This window comes from Vollenhovia emeryi, unplaced genomic scaffold (genome assembly GCF_000949405.1).
Source record: "Vollenhovia emeryi isolate VEMERY1.0 unplaced genomic scaffold, V.emery_V1.0 DF939294.1, whole genome shotgun sequence".
Classification (NCBI taxonomy): domain Eukaryota; kingdom Metazoa; phylum Arthropoda; class Insecta; order Hymenoptera; family Formicidae; genus Vollenhovia; species Vollenhovia emeryi.
In genome coordinates, this window is record NW_011967072.1 from 137,368 (window position 1) to 151,673 (window position 14,306).

General features: G+C 41.5%; 2 protein-coding genes across 4 annotated transcripts in view; one reads left to right on the forward strand and one right to left on the reverse strand.

Annotated features, from left to right (window-relative positions):
- Positions 1-496: 496 nt before the first annotated feature.
- On the reverse strand, positions 497-2,476 carry LOC105559034 (alkylated DNA repair protein alkB homolog 1). 3 transcript variants are annotated; one of them, XM_012007039.1, is made up of 5 exons: positions 2,312-2,395; positions 2,150-2,252; positions 2,076-2,083; positions 1,299-1,449; positions 497-1,126 (listed from the first exon to the last, which is right to left on the reverse strand). In XM_012007039.1, the coding sequence occupies exons 2-5, from the start codon at positions 2,179-2,181 to the stop codon at positions 559-561; spliced, it is 759 nt and encodes a 252-aa protein (XP_011862429.1). In that variant the 5' UTR covers positions 2,182-2,252; positions 2,312-2,395; the 3' UTR covers positions 497-558. The 3 variants fall into 3 exon arrangements, with proteins under 3 accessions (XP_011862429.1, XP_011862427.1, XP_011862428.1); XM_012007037.1 differs by lacking the exon at positions 2,076-2,083 and having other exon boundaries at positions 2,312-2,476; XM_012007038.1 differs by lacking the exons at positions 2,150-2,252; positions 2,312-2,395 and adding an exon at positions 1,805-1,907 and having other exon boundaries at positions 1,991-2,077.
- Positions 2,477-5,635: 3,159 nt separating this feature from the next.
- The window catches only part of LOC105559035 (proto-oncogene c-Fos), a 29,252-nt gene continuing 20,581 nt past the window's right edge, over positions 5,636-14,306 (forward strand). The window contains exon 1 of the mRNA XM_012007041.1: positions 5,636-5,861. The gene's annotated coding sequence lies outside the window, so the exon portion shown is untranslated. The remainder of the gene's footprint in view (positions 5,862-14,306) is intronic.

The following is a 14,306-nucleotide window of genomic DNA, read 5'->3' on the forward strand; positions in this document are numbered from 1 at the left end:
CCCAGTGGGCATTACTTTATCTTATTATCTTATTTTGTCTTATTTTATCTTTATAATGCCCTAGCAAGGCCTAATGCCCAAACTAATGTCCAAGAAATGTCTAGTAATGTCCAGTAAAGCCGCAAATCTGTACATCACAATAGTCAGTGGTTTCCCCCTTGGGCGTTTATGAGCAAATGCAAGGCCTAATGCGATCTGTGTCGGTCACACTAAATAACCTAATGGCTGAGGGCGTTCCCGTAGAGGGAGAAGGAAAAAACGATCTCTTTATGCATATATAAAGTAACTATTAATGTAACTATAAAATGAGTTACTAGTTATCGAAGAAATGTAACTGAGTTAATCTGCAGATGGAGAGAAAGTAACGAAGTTGACTTAGAGTTTACCAAAAACAAGGTACTGTAACGTCGTTACAAGTAACGAGTTACTTCCCGAACCTGAATATAACGTAAATGTAATTGGGATTGAAAAATGCGCAAAGTGATACTCTCAAATGTACAAGTTTTGACCAAAATAAATATCTTTAATACTTATGTACAAAAGAGGTTGCATCACGGTTCAGTATAGTACAATCTGCCCAGGTTTCAAGACCTGTCTTACATTCATATTAATCCTGGCTTCGGCGATGTAAGTTCGCGCTTTGCGCCAATCGTCCCAATCGTACGCGGGACCCTCGCGACTGTCGCAGTCGTCGTCCCAGGGCGCTTTGAACGCCGGTAATATCCGCGGCACTCCGTGATACCTCAGGCGGGAGCTGCCCGACATTATCACTACGTCTCCACTCCGTAAAAATACAGCGCTAGCCGGATCTTCCTGTCGCGGGCCGCCAATCAGAAACACCGCTGTCTGTCCAAAACTTATGGAGAAAAGCGGCGCCGTGACGTTCGTCTCCGAGTGATCCGTGTGCCCCGCTAAAGTCGAGTTCATCCGGTAATAGTTGACGATCGCAGCCTCCGCCCTGAAGCCCGAGAAGCCTAACGATTGCGCCAAAACGGACGTTAGGCCGGACAATTCCGCCGGCATGTCGCTTTTCGAGTTTTCCGAGTATAACTTGGTGTCCCAATTGTGATGATAGCCAAGCGTCGCCCATCGTAGCTTCGGTAGGAGATTTTTAGCCCTCTCCGTTCTACACGATAAACGAAAACAATCAAAATCTTAATACAGACATCAATACAGCTTAGACACCTGTATTTAATTATTACAAAAATCTGTATTTGCTAGAAATATTAATTCATTCAAATCTAAGTGTTTTTATCACAAGAGCTACATCAGTAACTAATTCGACAATCGTTTCTTACTGAAAACATATGTCCCACCACGTTTCGTTATCCAAAACGTTATGAGCGTTTATGTTTAACTTGTACGGCTCCTTGGAGTAGTCTTTCAGACACTTCGTGATCCAGTATCGTTGACCATCGGGTGTAAATGGATTCTGAATAAAGATGAAGCCTGAAAATACAGACAATATAACAGAGACTAATACAAGTCTAGTAATAAGAATAAGCAGATACGTAGAATTAAATATATTCATTCTGTTTCATTACAATCTCTCACGAATCGGTTAGGCCTGGTTTCACCAGCGTTGTTTAACTTTAAGCTCAGTTTAACTCATTCTGTCTCTTTCCAACTGTTACTCTAGAAAGAGACAAACATGAATTAAACTAAGATTCAAGCTAGGCAATGGTTGATGAAACTGGACCTTAGGCCAAACGTCGTTAGATATAAAGAGACGAAGAATGGATTAAGCTAAGCTTAAAGTTAACGGCGTTGGTGAAACCAAGCCGTAGAAGTAGAGGAAATTCACCTATTATGAGGTAGATTCCTAATATAAGATAGTGGAGTTTCCGCAAAATTAATTGACATCGTCTATTGATTCCACCATGCATTCATTGCCCTTGGAGTGAAATCTGTTTGGTGGAAAATTCATTGTTAGATCGTGTAATCGTTGCGAGAAAAGACTTGTGACTGAATTTGGACGTTGAAAACTTACTATCTCATATTAGACCCTTATCTCATAATAGAGGACTTTCCTCTATTATACATATAAGAATAACCAAGTTTTGACGTGACATCACCAGAAGCACTGCGGCTACAGAATTGTCATTTAAGAATGATTTTAATTACTATTGGCATTCGATACGAAATTTACCGGGAATGTCCAGCAACTCGTAAATGCTCCATTTCCTCGGTGATCTCAGGCCGAGATCGTCCTCGACTCGTCCGCCAGTTACACGCGCTTCGATCCTTCTAACCTAAAAGCAGCGTTTGCGATTAACCCTCGGAAGAACGTACGACTCGCAGTATCACATACCGCGACGCGATCTGGACTTTCTAGATCGATCACGTCGTCGAGATCGGGTGCGGGTTTCCGGCTTTTGTAATATTTGAAACTGTCCCGGAACATCTCTCTCCTCGACCGTGCGGGCCGCCATGTTTCCTTCGCGCTCCGCTGCGCGCTGGCGCCGTACGCGAGATCCGCGAGATGACGTGCACGCGCGGGCGTTTTCGTCAAATTTCGAATTACGGTCGTTCGCTCACACTTGACCGGAAACGAACGTACTTTTAATTAAGTCTAGTTTTTATCTTCATACAAAATACAAACGATTCCGTGTAGAAACTTTGTTCGGTTTATCTCTTCCGGCTAAATGCGAGTAGAAAAACAATTAATTAATTAATTACAAATAGACGAGTGACTGACAAACCTTTTCAGTTGCTTCTTCGTACGAAATACAAACGAGCGCAAATAGGATCGTTATTTAAAGATACGTTCATTTCCGGTCAAGTGTGAGCGAACAATACGATCGAGATATCAGTTCGAATCGTGCCAAGAGTCATAAAAAAGCATCTCTAGAAATCATGCGGGCAGCGGGACGTTTTATAATTACATTTTATGTAACTGTACATCCGTAAAGATTGTGTGTACAAAAAATCAATGAGTAACGATTCGAAATATTATAATGGCACACACACAAATAAAATAGGTGCAAAGATCGCTTGAATACCAAAGCCAAGATAGCAAAATATGGCGGATATAATTAAACAAGAACAAGTTCAGTATAATTGAAACAAATTCGTTGAAACAACATCGATATTAATGAACGAAAAATCAGATAGTTGTCTTAATAATCTTAATATTTAGTTCAATGCTTAAAATTAAAGTCCATAGTACAATTGAGCGAATTATTTATGTTTGTAGCAGCCCGTGACGTAATTCAAGCAACTTAAATTTTTTTTTAATTCAACAGCATTTACAGAGTCCCGCAAAATTTTGATTGTCGCGCTGCACGGTGGAGAAATCAATTCTTCGACCATGCACGTTGGAGCGTATCGATACACCCGGGGGCATATTACACTGTCTGACTAAGAACGGAAAAACGTGCCCGAACCGGGCGGACACGTAAACTATACGCGCCACCCACTATTATTACTCAATGTACTTTGCATATCTTCATCGAGCCGGGAGATTACATCGGGAAAGCGTGGCGGTTTCTCGCAATGGCTTACCTGAAGTCTCGGAGGCCTCGGAGACAACTTAAAGCGTCTTCATCAAATTTCGAAAGCCCCCTAAAAGCAGAAAACAACGCTTACATAAAGAAAATAATTTCTTTATGCTATACTTATTTCCAACAATCCTAGCGGAAAAAATTTCTGTAAAGAACTACGAAAAATTGACTTGAAATAGAAATTTGTATATCTTCGTCGAAACATTAATTTTTTTTGTAAAAATATCTACGAAATAGTACCACAAATTACAATATTTTCAAATTAAAAAACTATTGCAAGTAGTATTTCATGAAAATGCACAATTTTCATGAAATATTACCTATGAAATAAGTAGTAGGAATAAGAAAATACTACTTCATGAAATACTACTGTAAAAATTAGTACGAAACTTTATTAGTTTTAAAAATTTAAGGAACAACAAAATTTTTAAGAATTAAAACATTTGCTTACTTGTAGAATATCACAAAAATTAACAAAAGTGTTCCAATTCTAGCATTTTTATGTTGATTTTTATAACACTTTTTAAATCTACGTAGAATTTCTTAGATTCTGACAGTATATATAAATTTTTTGTAGAATTTTGTAGAATTATTTCCAGCAGGGGAATGTGAATAAACGATCGATAACTTCCAATAATTTCCTTGTTTCGGCCATATTAAATATTAATAAGGTAATCGTCGGCCGAGGTAATCGAAGATTGATTCAAAGTCAGCCTAAATCCGTCACTTGCGCGTGCGGCAATTGTCTGTGACTAATTTTAGCGCGCGACTTTTCGCATAATATGCGGCATTGCCGAGAAACGGCATGATTTCATAGGATAGCTGCGAGCAGGGCAGGGCACCGTGCAGCAGCGCCTCTCAAGGCTTTTCGAAAGCCTATACCGCGAGTAAATTAATAGACGCGGCAGGCCGTGGTAATAATGATCGTCCATTACCGTCGCGCTTCTATTCGCCATAAATCTCGCCCACCCGCCCAACCTGACCACACGCTAAATCCGTTGTTCACCCGCGCACCTGCGACGATCGTGTCGCGTGTATCGATCGCCGTTCGATCGACCCGAATATCCTCGCCAAGAGGGAGTCGAAGTTATCGATCGACGAGAAGAAAACTTGACGCGCGCGTCAACAATTTTTGAACAAGTCAGAGACCGCGGAAAAAGTTGCTAATTAATAAAAGTACATGCGACAAAAGGTCAAGTTTCGTACATTTCATTCGTACACGGTTCGCGGCGGACTTAGGGCTCTTTTACTTTTCCAAAAATTGAACTTGATCGTTTCTTCGTATATTTTCCCATCTATCCGTTTCATTGAACGCTCGCTCAGTGAGAACATTAACGTCGAATCGACGTCAGTGGGGTCGAAACCGTCAGTTTTCGAAAACAATTAGGTTTTGGAACTTAATTTTTATACTAAATTACTATGTTCAACGTTCTGAATGCTTTTAACATTCTATTGGAGGGAACTGCCAAGTTAACTTATTTAATACAAAATTTCATACAAAGAAAGTCCACAATTTTAAATTATTTTCGAAAACTGACGGTTGGGACGCGGTCTCGACCCCATTGACATCGATTCGACGTTGATTCGACGTTAGTGTTCTCTCTCTCTCTCTCACACACACACACACGTACACACACACACTGGGTTGCGTCCGAAATGAAATATATTCTCCATGGAGCTAATTACATCTCGCGAGTAAGGAGATTGACGTCGCAACAACTAGCGTCAAGTGATTTCTAATTCTGTAAATTAGAACGTGGAGCTGGCGTAAATATTTTTCTCTCTCTCTCTCTCCGTTTGCCCGGTCTTGGCGTCCAGGCGGCCGCGTCAGTAAAAAGAAAAAAAATGCTCCGTGCCGTCGGGAGGCTGACGTTTCTGGCGGAATCGAGCGGCTCTAGGAGTGCCTAGAGAGGAGCGCGACACACGCACGCGGATCGAATGTGCCGGCGCGGCGTGACGCGGTAAGGGAGCGGTGCGCGTACTCTCCCTGACAGTTTCATGTCAACAAATGTCGCGGCCGAGGCGTCGGCGTCGCGCCCAGCCAGCCCGCCAGCCTCTCGGCCAAGCCGAGCCAGGGCCCCGGCGGGATCCGCCGGCGCGTATTCGCGGAGTCGCGCCGCGGGCCAATCGCGGCGGCCCGCGACGCCACCGCCGGCGAATCGGCGCGCGCCGCGGTGACGACGCGGGCTAAATATAGCCGGTATATATCTAGGCCGGTCGCGACCGCGAATTATCCACAGTCGCGCGCCGGCGGCCGACGGAGGAGGATAAGCGGATTATCGGACGGAGCGGATTTATAAGTGCGTGCGCAGTGCGCTAAGTGCGAGCACACCGGGGCGCCGGACACGAGTTGCGAAGGTAGGAAATCCGACGCAGACGCGCCTCCGACATCGAAACGTCCGTCTCTGTCTCTATCTCTCTCTCTCTCTCTTTCTCTCCCTCCCTCGCTCCGTTTCGCGATGAACGCAATGGATCTCGGAATGAACCGGGTGGAGGGTAGGAAGATAGGAAGAGCTGCACCCGCGTCAAATTCGGAAACACGTGGTCGCCATGACAAACGCGCCTCTGTTCGCGATCAACGCGGGCTCCGTTACAGCTATTCTCGGGTCGCGTCCGAGATCGGCGGGCAGAGACCGCCGGATATTGTGTTTCGCGACTTTTGGCCGGGCGCGGGATTTCGCCGCGCGCGCGGCGTCAAGTGCGCGACGTACGGCGTGACGTTGCGCGCGAGGCGAGCGAAGAGTATTCGATCCCGTGCTCGGTTTCGCCGGACCCTCTCTGCGCTTTTCTCGACTTTCGAAAGCGCACGGCCGACGGCGGAGAACGATCCGTAAACGCTCAAGTTTGTCTCCGTCGTAGACGTGGCGAGGCGGAGAAGAACTCAAGTCGCATACGATAGACTTTGACGACTAAGACAGTCTTGGAGCGAGTTTCACACACGTCGGTTAACTGCTAGCCGAAGGTTAATTGATTCTCTGTCTCTTCGTAGAATACAAGATAGGGAAAGATAGGAAAAGATAGGAAAAGATAGGAAGTTGATCGAACTCTGGTTAACAGCTAGCCGACGTTTGTGGAACTGGCTCTAAGTTTCTAGCTTCGCGTGGAATGAAGGGAATGATCTGCTATAGCGTTTAACAAATTATACATAATGTAGCATATTATAGGTATACATATATGACACATTACGTTCTTGCCGAAGGGCCGTTTTCGTAAGAGGTGTTTTCGTAAGAGAGCAAATAAATTAAAGGCCGCGGCGTTAAAGCACGACAGACGCCAGAGCGGTTTCGAATCGGTGCGCGCGAGATATCGAGATCGCGTTCGATATATCGGGGGGGGGGGAGGGGGGTTGCGTCACGGGGCCAAAGGGAGAGATAGCTGCGGTGCGTTGCGTCTTGACGTTACATCCGATAAGGTTATTACGTGTCGGATTGACATAATGCCCGGCGCCTGGGATTTGCGGTCACGCGTGATCTCCCGCGCGGCTCGATCGATACCTTCCCACGGGGGGGAATTTTCTTTTTTCTTTCACCGATATACGCGCGACGCGCGTACGCGCGTGAGATTCAAATCGCCGCGGCGCCGCCGCGATACTCCGAAGTTAGACGTCAGTCCGATCGCGAAGCGCGATTTGGATTGATTTACGTGGGTTTTATAGCCACGGGCTCGCAATTGCTCAAGGTCGCGACGCCACGAAGTAGAACTTCGCCTGCCGTCGTAGTTGCAATGTTGCCACGAGAGCTCGCGGTGGAAACACTTATCGCGTTAAGCGCGCCTCGTGTGTGCTCGCTCCTATTCGCTGTGAAAACATTTCAAGAGAGGCGGAGACTTCCAAACTTGCTCGTCCCATTCGAAATATGGAGGTTCCCAACCCTTTTTTTTAATCGCTGAAACTAAATTAAAATCTTGGCGATTATCGACCGGGCGGGTGAGTTTTATTTAAAAAATCGGATAAAAAATATCTCCGTTTCTCTCTTTTTCGTCTTTATATTCTTTTATATTACAAAAATCTGACTTAGCAACGTCTGCCCCGAATCAAAGACGTAACAACACATAAGTTATACATGTTTAACAAGAAGCATATAAAAATGTAAAAAATTAAGGCAAGTTACTGGACTCTCGAAAATAAGAAAGGATTTAGGCTGTGAGAGTCAAACGCGATTCGCGTGTGTCAATCTAATATAATTGTTCAAATACAATTCTTGATTACACGCGTCGTATTAAAAGCATATATATAACGTAAAAATTTCTTGGCGGCCTGTACAGCCATTGACAAAATTATTAGGCACCCTCCTAATCGTTATACTGTACTGAATCTAATACCTGGGAAATTTCTATTTCTCTTAATTTGTTTACTATAACGTTTATTGCTTCTGCACAGTAAACAACTTTTAAACAATAAAAATCTTTCTAGTATTAGATACAGTACAGTCTACATTGAAAATCTAAGCGTTACTTTTACATATTTGTGCAATTTGGTGAAGCACTTTTTATACACACCTCTTTTCGTTTAAAATCGTAACGTATGACGCGATATGCGTTATTTTAACATTATTTTTAAACGGACAGGAATGTGTAAATGACGTTGATCAAGTAACACGTCGCGACTTTAAATAGAAGAAAGCGTGCAAAAAGTGTTACACCAAATTACACGTATATGTGTATAAAAGTGACACACTTAGAATTTGCAGTGTGATGATTAGGTGGGTGTCTAACAATTTTGTCCATGGCTGTAGGTCGAGGACCCCTGGATATTTCGGAGGCATTAAGTCAAGTATCGGCTCGTATTTCAAATATCTTATCGCACAACGTCGCTCAATATCAATCGTTATAATTGAAGAGCTAAAGTTATTCCCTTCTGCGTCTCTTATTTTGCTATTGCAGATTAACGATGGAGCGACTTTTTCCGAAATTTTTTCTCGGAAACTTTTGCACTCGTTTCACGACGAATATTATTACTTCATATCCAGTCGGACTGTGATTATCACATTACAATTATTTCTTTTTCGTGTCTACGTTTACTTGTCACTTGCATCTGGTCTCTTTACTTCATCTTCATCCCATTTCATCTCACATTTATCTCTCCACTGTCTCTGAACTTTCGAGCGAGTTCTTTCCTCGAAACTGGTGTTCGCGAGTGAGTGAGAGAGAGAGAATAAAGTGGGACGAGGCACTCGCGTATTGTGCGCCTCTCTCATGAATATGAATGCGCAATCGTTCGTGTCTAAGCGCGTGTCTTTGAAGTTGGCTATCTATTATCGCGTTTACGAGATACGCGACTTGCAGCGCATGGACGAACGAGCGCGGGCAGCAGCCGCCGCCGCTGATTTGTGTGTGGTTAGCCCGGAATAAATTATTTCGGAATTTAGAACACGCGCCCGAAAATAATTTCTTTCCCGGAGAGCCGCCGACCTCTCGTTCGCGTGTTCTGCTTGACGTACCTTTGACGTATCGATACCGCTCCCGGCAAATCCCTCGGTTTCGTAAATCCTTGTTCCTCCGCGATTTTCCCGGTAGAACAGCGACGAGACAAACTTGAGGTGCTACGAATACTTGATCAATGCCCTTCCTCGAGCCGCTTTTTTTTATCCAGAATAAAGCTGAGAAGGAAAAAAGAAAACAATAATTAACGGGAGACCATTAATATTTATTGTGAGGTGCAAAAATATGGTTATTAATGTAGGCCGGCATTCATGGCTATTCCTTGAGAAAGGATTGCTTATTTCACGCATAAATGTGTGTGCATATGTCTGCATATATACATGTGTAAATAAGAAATTCTTATTCATCAAGAAATGATTGTGAATCATCTATACTTTGCAAACTAAAATTGATAATCCTAGGTAATGAAAGTGATAAAAATTCGACAAATTGTAGACAGTTCAGTCTGAATGCTGTTTCCCGTTTCTGTGTTTCGAGTATTACGTGTGCACGTGGACAATATTTTCCAGCCGTTTTCTCAGAGGAATGCGATAACGTTTATCGCACATCTTTCTCTCGATGAGATGAACGAACCAGGTATCGCATAGGATGGGCGCGTCGTGCAAAAGCCGTTGTTACTAAATTATGTGACGGATAATAGAGTACCACACACATTATACGGTATGCGATACTTGTGAGATTGTCAGTCGAGATCGCGTGGGTGAGGGCACTGAGAGAAGAAATCCGGAGGAGCTTTCTTAAAAAAGAAGGAGCACAGTTTAAAAAGCTATATACATATATATGTATATGTATATATTTTTTAATAAATTACAGGAAGTATACAAATTCAAACTGGGACAAAAAGAAGAAGAAATTTAGGCAAACGATGTAAATTTATATGACAATTTTAATGGCAGAAAATGAGAGATTATGCGCGCGTCAATAAAATCTTTCTTGAAAAATATTCACGAGTCCGTAACAGCGAGATAAATTATTACAAAAATAAAAGTAAAAGATTAATGAAAGTTAAAATTTCGCAGCGTGGTTTTTTATCAGTCGCACAAACAGTTTGACATTAAATTGCACGTCTCCGATGTTTGCTTTCGCCGGCAAACTTCCTCCGGCGTTGATAACCTTTGCAGAATAATAATCTTATCTCGCGCATTTGCTATGCAAAGTTACGAAGGTAACCACCTCGGTGCTATCTGCTCCATAATTGTTGTTAGAAGGTTAAAGCTAACGTGTGTGATGTGACAAACAAATTTCTCTAGAAATCGTATGAAAATTCCAATTGTTAATCGCTTTTAAATTAAAATCACCATTGCTCTCGAAATGTTGCACAATCTTTCTTTTTTTTTCATATATAGTTTCGGTATTATGTTACTTGCGAACGAATGCCAACTTGGCGCCGACCGGATTAATGTCATATCGACGTTGTAAACTGGTTAGAGCGATATTAAACAAGATTATCAAATTGCAACACAAATATCTCTGTCGCGATAAATATAAACAAGATCTAACGTATCATAAGTAAAATTTCGTATACAAATAAGATTGTACATAGACATACACATATAATACAACATAGATTTGGATAAAGTTTCCGAAGAAACGCGAGGAGTAACAACGGAAACATAGCGAATCCATTCGTCGTTTATCGAAAGTCATCAATGCCGCATAAAATATTTTTATTTAACTAATCCCCGACTTACAACTCTGTCAAAGTCTCAAGTCCAACTCAGATGAATGATGATTTTATTATATACTTGCGCTTTTCAAGCTTAATCGGCGCTATCTAAAATTAACAATCGCGATTGTACGACACGATCGTCGTTTTGGCGCTGGGCGATTCTTCTGTCATTAATTAACAGAGGAAAGTCCTCTATTGTGAGGGTAACAGGTTTTCAACACTCAAATTCAATCACAAACCTTTTTTCGCAACGATTACACAATCTACCAATGAACTTTCCACTAAACAAACTTCGCTCCAAGGCCAATAAATTCGTAGTGGAGTTAACAGATGATGCCTATTAATTTAACGGAAACCCGCGCTATCTCATATTAGGAGCCTATCTTTTAGTAGGTATTGGTATATATTATTCGAAAAAAAAAATCTGAGTTATTAAAAGAACATTATTCTTGAATGGGAAGACATTTTCATGTGTGTGTGTGTGTGTGTGTGTGTGTGTGTGTGTCTGTGGAAATGGAATGTGCTTCTCGGAACAGGCGGGAAAAGTTTCTACGCCATCTTACGCGAAGCGTGAATAATCATCGGGTAACTTAAATCACACGCTTTACCTTCGCTAATAAACGGCTATTCTCTCTCGTACTCCGTAATTTTTGTCGCCTGAATAAGACGTTAGACATGCCATAAATGTGGATACGCGAATGTCTGTTTATTCTGGAGCGAGTCCGTTAAGAACAACGTCATCGGCAAACGAGTTGCGACAAACGACTATTTTCAGGCGGTGCATTAGAGAGAATTGTGTGTTTCATTTCAAAAACCACACATAAACGGTACGTGCCGTCATATAATATAATATAATTTTATATAACACGTATACTTAAGAATCCTTTGAATTATGCTTTCAATCCCGAGTGGGTAGAAACCCTTGCTCCAGTTTTTCCTTTTTATCTCAAGCCAACCGCACACGATACTATTTTCCCTACTGGATTGCCTACGAGAACCAATAAGGATGCGGAGTTTTTGATCGGCTGACTTAAGGCTAAATCCTGATTGGCTCTCGTAAGCAATCCAATAGGGGGAAAAAAATAGTATCGCGTGCCGTTGGCTTCGATTCAAAATTATACACGTTGCGATCTTCGAGTTTGCAACAAAGTCGCATAGAAAATCGACCCGTGTTGGAATGCATGAAATAAATTGATTATGGCGTTTATCGTTTAATCGCCGCAAATAAGATCGATATCAGTTAATGGTATTTACGAATAATTCCGCTCGATAATATCGCTATCGTAACAATATACGTATCGATATGTTTGTTTAACGCAACGAAGCCGTTTATCTGTACGCGCGTAAGGTAAATCTCCCTCCCTCACCCGGTATCCTTTCTCGAAAGAGACGTGCTGTCGTGTTTCTCTCTCTCTCTCTCTCTCTCTCTCTCTCTCTCTCTCTCTCTCTCTCTCTCTCTTCGTTGTATTAGCATTTTAAATTCAATCGCGAGACATTGACGCCCTTGAGCGGTAATGGAGTCTTTCTTTTTCCCCTTACTCCCTTTCTGTTTCCCCTCCCCCCTTCCTCACCCCTGTTGTCGTGTCGTTTCCTCTCTCTTTCTCCACTTGCAAATCCAGTTATATCATCTCTTGGCTTTACTGTAAGCCGAGCAGCTCATCGTTGATAAATCGTCTGTCCCGTCGTTATTCCGTATTATTTTTTTCTTCGTACGCCGCGCAACCGTAAATTTAGCTCTAACCCGCTTTTTAACGACGCGGCGCGATTGACACGCGGAAAAAAATATACAGGAGACAGTTGGAGGGATTGAGTAGAAATGCGCGATGCTCGCGAGTCTTTCGTGTCTTCCGCCTTTCGTACATTTTTCGGCGACGAAAAATAAGTGAGCCAGGAAGAATCGCGTCTTTGGTGAAAAATGCGAAAGTGCTGCCTACAACAAAAATTTGGGGAAGAGGCAAAAATTGTATGTTATTTTATTCTTGTTTGTTATTAATTTTCTTATTATTTATTTTAATTTATATATTTTGCAGAAACTTGTCGGGTATTAAATTCAGACGCTGCATGTCTATTTTTCTTTATTTAAATAATTTTATCTCGATAAGACAAAAACAGATACTTATATAAATTCGCGCGCGCGTGTATCTCAGCTTACTTTCATTTCTTCAAATTCTACAACCTTTTCATTTATTATTTATTTTTACTTTTAATCTTTGCCGAGAAAATTGTCGAGTTTAACATACGAACGCGATTCTGTTTAATTATAAATACTGCAAATTAGACGTACATTCCGCTTGGTTCGCCTACAACAACGCTGTTAATAACGATTCTTTGAAAATCCATAAAATCCTTCTCCGTTGTTCCTTAAAGCCGAGCCGTCTCACGAATTCGCGCCCGTATGGGCCGTATGCCAGTTCCATGTGAAGAGGGCGAAAGATGCGGGCTTGGGGAGGCCTCGATCCCCATTAATCGTCCGTCTCCATTAAAGTTTTGTCTCTCACTTTCCTCGAAACGCCAGCGGCAGACGTTCTCTCGATCTGGAGACTGGAATCATCGTCGATATATCAGGATCAGCGAGAGGCTCGCAATTACGATTAATCATCTTGTAATTTGCAGAACGGTCTTAACGGCGTATATATGCAGCAGAAGCTCGATTATTCAAGCGTTATTTGACAAATGTGCTTGATTATTCTCGAGCCGTGCGAATTGCTCGATTATGTACGAATAACGTTGTTCTATAGAAGACACTAATGGAACGTTCGGTTAGATGTTAGATAACGTTCCGATAATCAAGGCTCTGCTGTAAATGTGTGTTTAAAGCGACCAGAAAGAAACATCGAAGCGCAAAATGTGCTCCTCACGTTGGCGTGATTATTCGATTTGCCGCTCGAAAAACACCAAGCCTGCATTCACCTGTGCCACTTTCTGCCCACGCAACGTTCCCGAATCGCTTCATTTTCGCCTTTACGCATATAAGGGAGTCCGACATCGCACCGCGAATGCCAGTTTCTTTCGGCCCTTTAAAAGGTTAACAATATCTGCTTCCCTGTTTTATATTACACGGGAGAAAGTAAAGAACTTTTTATCGAGCAATTTCGAAACGGTATTTTTACTTGGACAGTATATGAGTTTGAGACTCACATGATACTATTTATATTACTATTAATTTTGATTACGTACTGTTATTGTACACTGTAAAAAAATTACGTGTAAAATTACAATTATTATAGCGAGTGATATTGGGACCATCTATTAAAGGTGTACATTTACAGTACATACGTCAGTAAATTTACACCTTGTACGTAAAATGATTACCTTATATAATAAGTAAATTAACTGCTTTTAATTGTGTACATTTTACAATTTTTTGTAATTTTTTATTTTGTATAAACAAGTATTTACACACTGCTAAAAAAATATCTTAATCCAAAAAAGTATTACTTCACTCAAGAAAATTATTCATTGGGTGGCTCCTAATAGCTTATTAACTTAAATTTAAAAAATAATAAACGAATTAAAACATGCATTTCTTTAATTTAAGTATTTATTAAATATCAAACAGTAGATAATTTTAAAAAACATTTTTTTGTCGGTGCACAACAAAGAGTAAACATTTTTTATAAAAGTACATAAATTTATATATTCCGTTATTAATAGCATAATCGCTTATTATGTATGCAATTCTACCTACTTTTTTT